Here is a 12,234-nt window from a genome sequence, read left to right as displayed (position 1 = left end):
TTCACATTGGCCTTCATTCCTTGCTTTACGTTTTTATGTTGATTTTATATTTTGCTAACTCTTATGCGTCCCCTTTTATATGTTATTCATCCTTCTTTCTTTAATCAACACCGATCGAAAAATCGAAACAATTCTTTGATAATTTTTACAGACATTGAAAGGCAAACATTTCCAGACAAACGTTGAGTCACAAATATCTGCAATGTCCTATTTGGATTTAATATTGAGATCCATAACAGAGCCAGGTTTACTGCGCGCCTTTGTCAAATTTCTCCTGGATACGGAAAAGTTTGATGGAGAACGGATATTGGACATATTAATAGATCGTCTGGGTTCCACGGATGCAAATTTGTGTATGGTAACAATGGCATTGTTCGATACCATGCTTGCGTTGCACTGCGAAGACCTAATGCTGGAGCTTTTATTGAAGTACATACTGCCCGGCAAGCATGTGCCTATTTCGCATCGACATAAAATAAATAAAATCGACCCGTACACAAACACAGCCGAATTTTTTCTGGACCTTACACCAGACGTAATGAAACGCGCAAGAGAATTAACTAAGCACAAATCACTCGGTGACACAGTGGCAACACAACCACCGCACCCAGCGCTGCCTTCACCGACATCGACAATGAGTAAAACCATCGGCGCAAATTGGAACTACTACGGCGTGCACACGGGCAACAGTCTCTATGCCAACTTTCACGCGTACCTCTTTGAAGCGCATTGCCGCATCACACAATGTAAGAATGCCTGTTCCAAATGGAGGAACACATACAAATACCAAAAGTGGCCGCCAAAGAATCTACGCGCACAGCAGACCCAGGCTATAGAGATGGTTAAACAATTTTTCACTGAATTTGGAGCAAATGCTTTGACGGAAAACGAAAGCGCGAGTTCGGCTATAAACGCCAGAGTTGCTGTGGAAAAAACACAGCCGGACAGTCTGCAGTCCATAGGGGAATCAAGCGGCTATGAGTCATTTAAGTGGCGACCCGTCGATGAAGATGGTGGTGAGTGTACAGACTCAACCGCTAATTCCACAATGCATATGTTAAGCTCAAGTGGCGGTGAAGGTGAGCTAGATAATAGTGGGAGCAGTAGCAATAGCAACAGTTTAGCTGCGAAACAATACAGAAAAGAAATTTGGCGCGTATCGAGCAACAACAACGATTTAGTCCTTACTGATTTAGACTTTTCGGAAGATCTCTTTGCACAAGGGACAGTAAGTTTAGGTAAGTGTGCAGCGTACCCCTAAAATAATAATTAAGTATGTTGCTACTACTTTCATTTTTCACCTCAGGTCCCTTCCTAAACGCAATATGGGGTAAATTGCAAACGTTCACCAGCAACACGTTATATGTAAACTTACATCTTACTGGTTTGATTACGCGGCTCGCCTGCTATCCACTACGATTGGTTCATTCACTTCTATTGCGGCCGGACATTGTTATCACTTCGGACACACCATCGTTCCAGCAAATATTACGCATACTTAAGCAACAAATTGATGCGGAATTGCCGATGTGTGAGGATTCGCTTGAAATTGTCGATGTGGCTCGCTCTTATCTCATCGACCGCGAATTTCGTTTGATACGCTGCCTCCACAGCAGCAGCAGCGTTTTGGTCCACAAACGACATTCGCAGGCATATCGTCAGCATCACCAGTACAAGTTACACCCTCATCGTCGTATGACCCCTTCAAGCGGAACGATAATAAGCGTAAAAGTATCAGCAAATCCATAACTAGTATGTTTAGTCGTAAAGCCAGCGGTAAGTTGTGAACGCCCCCACATGACGCAGAAGTTACATATTTCCACACACATATACATAAGTAACACACATGAAAAATTTGTGCGCGTCTCAATTGAACTAATCATTATCAGTGCAATTATTTGTGATTGGTGGGAATTTGAAAGTTTTTATTTAAATAATTTTTCCTGATTTAATTGGGTTGTGAGGAATCGTACGTTTTTTCTGTTTTTAATTTTTTTCTAAGTAATTATCGTTTTTTAATCTCTGTTTATTTCGCATATAAAAATTTAAGATAAAATGCGAATGTTTCACTACGGCTTGGTACTTCATTTGAAAATTACATAATTGTAATTTGTATGCATTATTTATTCATTTTTCACATCCGACCACTCCAATTGGGTCTTTAGCAAAAACTCAGTAAAAGCGTTTAGTAGAAGTGAGCATTTGATTCATAAACTCGTGGATGTACTTAAGTTTATTACCAGCTACAAACGACTTTTCATAAACGAAAACGAACATTTTATTCTTATGTTTTAATTATCTTTTAATGCTCATTGTTGAATATAAATTTACTTGTGTCTTTATTTTTATTTACGCTTTTAATGCGTGTTTGGCAAGGCCCTCTTAACATGTATGTATGCCGGAAAATCTTTTGAGATGGAGACTTCAAAAAAAAAATTAAAACTCTAACATAGGGCAATTTTTTCCCATAAATTATCACTTGTCAACCTAATTGAAATACATTATAACCTGTGTAACTAATATTTTTTAATCGCTACTCTACTTAAACCATATCTTTAAACTCGTTTCTTACTAGTCCGGTCATTTTGAAGGTTGCAGTAACTCGCATAAAGCTGAAATTTGGTACGAATGTTACGAACATCATTATGGAATTTGAAAAGTCCTGATCGATCCGAGATCTGTAAAAAAGATTATTCAAGGTCAAAGGTCACATAAATTGATTGTTACCATTTTTAAGCTAAACGTAAGGTTATTCATTAAAAATAGGTTAGACAAAAGTGTAGATCATGCAGTTATCTGCAAAAACCGTTATGCCACTTTTGTTCCTAAGAATCACCATTTCTGGGATACAACGACTTGATCGACATACATTTTGTAATATATTTCATTTATAAAATATTTTAAATATAAGTTAATTTTTGTAACAGGTGGTAGTATAAAATTTCAGTTGTTGTTGTTGTTGTTGTTGTTGTTGTTGTTGTTGTAGCACCATACAAGTTCCCCAAAAAGTTTTTGGGTAGTGTTGCTGGAGTGACAGTCCTTGGCCAAATATAAATCTGGGTCGTTCCGGTTACGTAGACCCGACTGCCGTGGGAACGTGGGCTAATTGAGATAAAAGCTATCCTGATGACCAGTTGATTATTTAAAGCGTGAAAGCGTAACAAACAAACCATTCGCGTTTATATTAGTAAAGATTAACCAGTACTGACCAATAAAATAATTTTTAGAGGTGAGCATTTTTTACACAGACCCAAATACGCTTTTTATAAAATACGCGAAATTCAGTTACAGTTGTGAGCAGCTTTTTTCTCTCATTTGGTAACTGGCACATTTCTCTAATACCTGTAATTTTATTCCTCGGAGCCTACAAATACATTAACGTCTGAAAACACCAAGCTTGAGATCGGGCCTTTCCAGAAGTTATACATTAGGGGAATTCGCTCTTATGTGTATTCGTTGTATGTTGTGTAATCGTAACTGCATGATTTGTTGTTGCTAGCGCTACATCAAATACACATGCAACAACTACCCCACGCTCTTCCAGTTACACTTAAGCAGGATACAGCGAATACACAGAAGCGCGAATACCACTATTAATAAAAAGTAGATTTTGAGCGAGTTGCACTAGAAATTTCCTGATTTTCTCGAGTTTAGCAAATAATTTAGGCATTTAAACCGTTAGTTTTGTTATGGATAATTATTTACTGATATTTACACATATGTATAAGTAGTATTAACGAAGGCATAGAAACCGCACTTGGCAGTGCAGCTGCTTTGTGGCGGCAACAATATACCAATAGGCAAAATGTCCCCGTCTCAAAAGATTTCCCCATGTATTTGTGGCATTTTATTCTATTGAACATACAAAACTATTTAATGGTATATTAGATACTTACTTTTATTATTTCTTGTATTTTCTGAATTCCTAGCTTCATCTGGCTTATCACAAATTTACGCATTCTTCACCGGTAAATATTTCACAAAAAAGATAGTGATTTATCTATATATGTATATGCATTCTACGTAATCGTTAGCAATATTGCTATTTTCCTTTTTTGTTTTTGTGTATACATGTGTATGTAATAGAATTTGTATAGATTAGTTTAAGTACACAAGTATGTGTGTGTGTATGAGTTAGTAGAAAATTGCTTTTGTATCCTTTTTTGGCAAATCTATCACCTTCATATGTACATAAGTACAAAGAATTATCTCCTACACTTTTATATGACAAAATTTAAATGGTAATTCGAACCGAAAAATGTCCTCTTAAACTTATGAATCGATCATGATTTACGAGGCCTAAACACTAACACTTCATTAGGGATTTGTAGAATAGAAAAACAAAAGGTTTTCTAAAATTTGTATCGCCGACAGCCGAGCTCTTCTGCTTGGATTTCAAACTTAGGTGTAGCGGAGGAAATTACTTTTGTATTGCTCGTCGTTCTCAGAAGTTTGTCTTAGGCTAATTATGCCATATTTTGCTCTTGGATTAACACCCCCAAATTTAATAAAGAAACAAACAACTAAAAATTTTGGTAAAAAATTACCAAAACGACATCTAAATTTTGGGGTTTAGATGATAACTTATAGTCATATTCCTCCTTCAGAGTCATGCCAGAGTCATATCGGTGTAACTAACACATATTTATTTTCACTATACCTATACCCTATACCTATAAATATTTTTTGATTTCAAAATAAAAAATAGGGGTATATTTTTCGATATAAAACTACTCTAGGGGTCGACCATTAAAATTCTGACTTTACTTATTTTGGACCTCCCTAATGTGCATAGTAGTAATAATAGTATTGTATTTATTTTATTATATTCAGCCCTATCGCCAATTCCATGTGAATAAATCGTTCCCATTGTTTAACATGCAAAACAAAAACCTATTGGGAAAAATTTTTTTTGTTTTGCTTTAAATTTTTGGGAATATTTGTTTATGTGAAATTCGCNAAAATTACCAAAACGACATCTAAACTTTGGGGTTTAGATGATAACTTATAGTCATATTCCTCCTTCAGAGTCATGCCAGAGTCATATCGGTGTAACTAACACACCTCCCTAATGTGCATAGTAGTAGTAATAGTAGTATATTTATTTTATTATATTCAGCCCTATCGCCAATTCCACGTGAATAAATCGTTCCCATAGTTTAACATGCAAAACAAAAACCAATTGGAAAACTTGTTTTTGTTTTGCTTTAAATTTTTGGGAATATTTGTTTATGTGAAATTCGCGATAGGGCCGATTATATGCAAAGTTTAGAAAATGGGTTTTATATTTAAGAGTGGGGTGTATAATGAAATCCCGATATACAAAATACCGAAATACAGGATCCCGAAGGACCGACAAAATATAAAAATAATTAAAAAAATATATCGCGCGATCAAAGTGGCAACGCCGTTGATGATACTCACAATTTATGAAACTTGAAAAAATTGTATTATCCATCGAAAGTTGTTTATTGAAAATATCTTCGTTTTTGTATCATGATTTCAAGTAAGAACCGATGTTTCCGGTGACCCTTTCCAGCGGGAAGAACAGGTTTTTTCTTTTCATGATCTAATTTGTTATAAGCTAAACTTATTTGTATTCTCCTTATCTGCATGGCTTATACTTAACTCAATTTTTAAATGCACTAGAGTTCAACTTATGTGCTTAAAAAAGGGGCGGAAAAGCAATTAACTTATTAAAATTGTTACTAAATTTCCTCTCGCTTATTAAATAATTATTTATTTGATTTTGTGATAAAGCATGAGAGTATTTATAACTGTATAGTATTGCTTTTATACTAAGTGCTATTATCACGTTATTCAGAAAGTTGTTGCAATCTCACACTGTAGCTTATAGTACACGTACAATAACGCATACCTAGTTTTCCCCTCCTAACATAAGTATGTATGTGTGCGCGTATAGTTTACATAATTCATGTAAACTTTTCAACTTCACTTACGATTCACAACTTTTTCTAGGCGGCTCCTTAGGCTCAACATTCTCCGCCAGTGGCAATGGATCAACATCACAGCAGCAAGCCTCCCCAATTGCGCATAGCACTCGTGAAACAAGCTTGACGACAATGCCCGGCTCTATGGCTATTTCCGAATCAACAGCTGCAGACACCACATCGCACATTATCCAAATTTCGGACAGCACAACATCGCCGAGCGGTATTGCAACGCACAACACACATACACATACGTACACACAACAAAGCAATACTATTGGAATGAATTCAATACTTGTGTCAAGCAGTGGCGCCACGATTGGTGGTTCTGGCTCGGAACCGGTCTCATTGGATTCGCTTTCATCTATGGGCGCTATAGCTAACACAAGCGGCACAGAACGCACAAGAGATCTGGCACTATGTGCTGTTTTACTTGATGAATGGCTTAAGGAGTTGGCAGCGATTGCACAAGAGCATAGCGTGGTTTTGCTGAACGAAAACATTTGATGGTGGCGTAAACGCCATCGCAGTCGAAAGTTATGCTGTTGATTGGTAGCGGAAAGAGGGGAAGTACCGTGCAAGGAAATACACACGTACATGTACATATGCATGCAAATATATTTACTAAGGATTATCTATAGATATTCATATAAGAAAAACTTTATCCTTAAGGAAAACAAAAGGTTGAATATAACAATAGGTTTGTATAGTAACTTCTCCAGTAAAACATTGCAGCGAGAGCGTAAAAGCAAAATAGAGCGTAAAATTGAGAAGAACAGAAAACTAGCAGAAAAAGTTAATGAACACAAAACTAGCAAAAACTTGCAAGTGAACAGCTGTTGCACTGTTTTGATATTCTGCTGTAAACATTTTACTATTTATAAATCATTTTTAAACGCTTTGCTTTACACACACGCACTTATACAGTCCAGTACATCATTAATATTTTGATTTCTACTCATTTTACTTTTGTTTGTGCTGAACCAATTCAACAAATGGCGGCTTTTTACACTTATTCTTCTTCTTCTTCTGCTAGCTAATTTCTGCTAGTAGAAATTTCACTAGCAAGAATTTGCAGCTCTCCCGTGTTGCTACGCTCTCGATTCAGTGCTCTCTTGCAAATTTTTTGGGTTATCATACGCTTTTCCAGTAAAAATTTGCAGGTTCCAGTACAAATTAGTACTGACTATTGGTTACTATACAAACCTAATGCCAATTAGTAAAATATAACTGTACTAATTTCGTCGAAAAGCAATTTCCAGTTACATTGTACCTATAATACATACAATTATTGTCTTTCCCTATTTTAATTGTAAATTTTAGCGACACAGGAAATCTGTACACAAAGTTAATGATGTTTTCAAGAATGGTTTTTGAGATTCCCCGCTTGCAACAATGCAAAGTATTTTAATATTATTGTATTATATTTTTTTGTTGAACAATTTTTATATTTGTTATAATTTTAAGTTAATAATGATGCGAATGTATCGTACGACATATTAGTATCGGGAAGATCAAACGATTTTTATTCACTATTTATAGTTTTGTATTTTGATACACATATGTATGTATAATCAAATTAAAATTAGACCGAAAATTTAAGACAAAAGCGAACAAAGCAGAAAGTGCCTCATGAATCCATGTGTACTTTTGACTACTCATACAAACATAAAATACATTTAAATATGCTTATACCTAAGCTATGCTGCGGGCGAGGTGTCCAAAATAAAGATAATGTGGTATTTTTCGAAACATTTGCTTATACAAAAACAAAACAAAAAATAGTAATATTTACATATACATACATATATACATCTATTATTAATACATATACTTGTGTGTAGTAGAAACGCACTTTATTGTAAATCAAACAAAAAACTATACTTACAATCCCATAGTTAAGCCGATTTACGCAATCAAGTATCATTATTTTATATATTGTACATATATTATTGTAAGTTATTCTTGATTATTTGGAAAATGCATGTAAAAAATGAACAAACCGATTACATCGATTTACTAATAAAATACAAAATAAGTAAATGGGTAGTATGATCCCTGATCCGAATTACCAAATTTCACTTGTTTATTCATTGTTTTTACTTTTCTCAAATCATATTGTTAAAATTCCGTTGTTTCGGTATGGCGCCCAACGATGTGTCTGGTGTCCTGTATTCATTTTGCGAACGCAGTGGGAAATCGCTATCTAAATTTGCACTTCGATTAGAGACTCGAGGACTAGTGAATCTAAAAAACGTAGAAAACAATATAAGTTTAGTTTAAACTTGACACAGATGCAATTCCTGAATTCTTTACAAATCCTTCCAATCGTTGCCACTCACCGCATTTTATTTGCTGCATAAAAGGCACCTTCAACAGTTGTGAGCTTTTCCTTCAGCTCCAACTTCAAATATGCTGACTCAACCAACTTATCAGCGACATTTGCATTTTCTTCTTTGTCCTCAAATACAAAATGTACAACGGCAGTTGGCACAAAATTCAATTCCAAGAGCGTTTCATCCGAAGGCAATATATATTTTGGAGGTATGGTAACTAAAAAGTTATTTGATTTATAAAAAAGCATTAAAATAACATTAAAATTTAGAACAAAGTAGAGAAAAAAAAGAGGAAAGGAAATTATTGAAAAGTTAATAGATAACACAGACCTGAGTTTTTAGGACTGATAAAAGGTCGCTATTCATCACTTACACAAATGGAATTTCGCTTCGGGGTCCTGCAAAAATTGACGCACAAAATCCATAACATCGGAGATTTTATCGATTGGCTTGAAGATACCCTGCAAAACGAGTCGGTCAGGGAATTGAATTCGTATTACGCAATTCTTGTATTGTGAAATTTTGTTTAACATGGTTTTTTGATCTTCCAATTGACGCAATCGCTCCGTGAGTAGGGGGGCATCTTCATCACCCCTTGACGCTTTTTTCAAATCGCGCAATACCAATCTAAGGTCCTCGACGGTTAAATCGAAAAACGAATCGGGTAATTCTTCTGCTTGAGTTTGTGTATCATCCAAGGAATACAGCACAGCGTTTCGTTCACCAATCTAGTTAAGTGAAAGTTTTGAATCAATAACTACGAAGCTATAATCGTATTTTAAAAGACGGCACTTACAATATTGACTTCCGGTTCTATTTCCATTTCAGGTTGTTCCTCGTCTAATAAATTACCCGCATTACTTGCAGTATCTTGTGCATGCCTCGAATTTTGTATAGAATAACCAGTACCCGAACCCCAATCATATTTGGGCTTTTCTGGCTCGATCTCCTTATTGATCTCTGCCGGACCTACATTACGCGTAGCAGAATTTTCAGCATTTTCCGCAACTTCTGACTTCTTTAGCGATTGCACCAAATCTTTCGTTATAGCGAATCCACCACCACCGCCCATATGGATTGAATCTTGTTGAGGTGGCACTGACCTTTTGTGTTCCTCTTTTGGCTTTTCCCTTACTTTCGATGGTACGTAAACATTGGCTTGTCTAAAATTTATCAATTAACAATATTGAGTAATTTCTTTTAAATATTGGGGGAAACTTTCCTATACATATGTGCAATGGTTAAAGGCGTGGTGAGCGAAGGGGGAGTGGGGTGTGGCAACGTGTGATGTGATAAATAATAATTTCGGCCAACCCATTACGACATAATAAGTGAAACAAAAGCGCACATACATATAAGAATGCAAACCAAAATATTGTTTAAGACGTACGACTTCAGCTCCTCTGCAGTCTTGTCCATGACCCGAAACATGGCACGGCCCTCGAATATGCCTAATGATTTGAGAGTTGTCTCCGCCATGCGATTTTTGCCAATAATTTCTTGACGCATGTAAATCGCCACAGGACTGGAATAACTTTTTATTGCCTCAGCCCCAAGCTCTTCGACAACTTCCCAGAGATTGTTGCTGGGCTTGAACTGACCTTGAACACGCGATCCATCCTCCAATTGAACACAGATATTCACATTTGACTCGGTGCGTCTGCGTTCGGTCTGCGACATTTCCAATAAGCAGTTGTTGGGAAGCCCACTAAAACGAAATATTTGAGTAAGGCCCACTTCTTTGTTGTGGTGCTTTAGACAGTATTCGCTGCTATCTAAACCATGTTTTTGACAAACCTCCTCCAAAATCTAAAACCATTGGATATTGAATCAACGTTTCAAGTTAATAGTATATAAAACAGAAACATTACCTGTAGTAAAGTCGTGTTGGGTGTAACTTTAACATTTTGTCTCCGATTAGTCGGTGTAAGAACGGTAACTTTTCCTTCCATATTTTCTAATGCAATATATGTATGTATGTGTATAGATTTTTAATTTGCGACCACGTCAAATTTCTTCTGCCGGCTTTATATGAGTTGCAACAAATCAAATGTAAAAAACAATAGTCAAACGGAATGCACACACTCGTACATATGTATATGAAAATTCACGAAGCAAATTTGTTATTGTTTGGTAAGAATGAGTACATAAAAGGGAAATTAATAAATATTGAACAAAGTAGAAAGAAAAATTGTTTAATGGCCAAAAACACACGACAATAATTGTACATGCAATCCATGAACGAAAGACACAAGATCACGTAAGAACAAGAGAGTGAAAAAAGTCGATATTTTTTAGCGGGTTCTACGCCATCTTGTTTCACTGGAAAACGAGCGAAAAGTAAACAAAGCAAAGAAAACAACGAAAACCAAAATTAGCCAAAATTATTGTCAGCCACTTTAAACGCACAATTTAGGTAAAATGATGCAACAAAATGCTTTAAAATGTGTTGTCATGTTGAATTAACTCTTCTTTACTTGAATAAAAGTGTAAAATAGTGGTGCTTGTNTTACGTGATCTTGTATTTTTGGTTCATGCATGCAATCATATATGTAATACTTCTATATTGGCAGTAATACCATGTTCTGACCGACTTCGAAAACATGTTTTCGTTGCTAAAACTGGTTTTCGACTTAAAACTTGTGTTTTCGTCCATGTAAAATCTGTCAAACGAAAACTGGTTTTCGCCACAATATAACCAGTAAACAACCTTCGGTGAATTTGTCGACTGCCCATGAACGAAAGACACAAGATCACGTAAGAACAAGAGAGTGAAAAAAGTCGATTTTTTTAGCGGGTTCTACGCCATCTTGTTTCACTGGAAAACGAGCGAAAAGTGAACAAACCAAAGAAAACAACGAAAACCAAAATTAGCCAAAATTATTGTCAGCCACTTTAAGCGCACAATTTAGGTAAAATGATGCAATAAAATGCTTGAAAATGTGTTGTCATGTTGAATTAACTCTTCTTTACTTAAATAAAAGTGTAAAATAGTGGTGCTTGTGATGTAAACAAACGCTCAGCTGACGAACCCGCTTTCGCAAACTTTTTTCTCAAAACCAGTTACAAATACAACGTCGCGTTCTTACGTGATCTTGTATTTTTGGTTCATGTCGACTGCCTTCCTCGGGGATGAATATGCTAGGGATGAAATTATTGGTACACACGCCTTCCAAGCACGCAGGGTTGCTTTTAAGAAACAAAAAATATTTAACTCCAAATAGTTTCAAAAAGTATAGTGTAAAACGAAATTTATTGAATAATTCCACATAAAATGGTATACATAAATGACGCATTTTCTAAACGATTTAAATTAAACGTATTTGCGAATTGATAGAAAAGTACTACGGATTGTAAATTTTTGTTAACTAAGAGGTGAATGAAAATTTTCAACCCGGCCTGATGGTTTGATTTTATTGCTAAGGCGTCTAATAAATTAATTTCTGATTTTAATTGGTCAACTTCTTTTGAACCAGAGCAACTGTCAAAAATTTCCAACAGTAAAAAGTTACGAATTGGCACAGCAGAAATGTAAAATTTTCTCGCCATAATAAAAAGTTTTTTCAACATGGAACTTTTCTACTAATTGACATGAAATTACTATCTCAACGCTCGGAGCGCTGCCACTGAGGGCCTTTGCCAACTGATTAAAAAGAGAAAATTTGGAAAGGCCAAACAAAAATTTTTTACCTCGCTCGTGGGATTACGCAAAATTTTGACAGCTTGTAAATATGTATACACATAAAGTTGTTGGCGGTAATAAAGAGTAAAAATTAAAATGGAGAAAAGAACAAAAGGCGTAGGTTAGTTGTCAGTTATAAAATAAATCCAATTTATTTGCGAATATTTGTTTATTCTTTTTATTGAAAGGCCACCACTCGGAAAAGCTTGTGTTAATTATATTGATAATAGAACCTGGCAGCTCGCTCGTTGTCTAAATTCTCAAG

General features: G+C 35.6%; 2 protein-coding genes across 2 annotated transcripts; one reads left to right on the top strand and one right to left on the bottom strand.

Annotated features, from left to right (window-relative positions):
- Positions 1-79: 79 nt before the first annotated feature.
- LOC108379294 (UPF0518 protein GG24907-like) lies at positions 80-6,643 on the top strand. Its single transcript, XM_017635639.1, is given in 5 exon segments — positions 80-1,238; positions 1,307-1,603; positions 1,606-1,776; positions 3,930-3,968; positions 5,980-6,643. Coding segments are annotated over 5 exon segments (2,022 nt in total). The 5' UTR covers positions 80-202; the 3' UTR covers positions 6,459-6,643.
- Positions 6,644-7,378: 735 nt separating this feature from the next.
- Positions 7,379-10,506, bottom strand: LOC108379295 (tether containing UBX domain for GLUT4). The gene is made up of 6 exons (XM_017635640.1): positions 10,159-10,506; positions 9,678-10,096; positions 9,084-9,450; positions 8,661-9,015; positions 8,294-8,504; positions 7,379-8,198 (listed from the first exon to the last, which is right to left on the bottom strand). The coding sequence occupies exons 1-6, from the start codon at positions 10,237-10,239 to the stop codon at positions 8,060-8,062; spliced, it is 1,572 nt and encodes a 523-aa protein (XP_017491129.1). The 5' UTR covers positions 10,240-10,506; the 3' UTR covers positions 7,379-8,059.
- Between the last annotated feature and the right edge of the window lie 1,728 nt (positions 10,507-12,234).

The sequence above is a fragment of the Rhagoletis zephyria genome, unplaced genomic scaffold (genome assembly GCF_001687245.7).
Source record: "Rhagoletis zephyria isolate East Lansing unplaced genomic scaffold, Rhagoletis_zephyria_1.1 Rzeph_scaffold_16100, whole genome shotgun sequence".
Taxonomy (NCBI): domain Eukaryota; kingdom Metazoa; phylum Arthropoda; class Insecta; order Diptera; family Tephritidae; genus Rhagoletis; species Rhagoletis zephyria.
The sequence above is the reverse complement of the archived record's forward strand: the minus strand, read 5'-3'. Positions and strand labels throughout refer to the sequence as shown.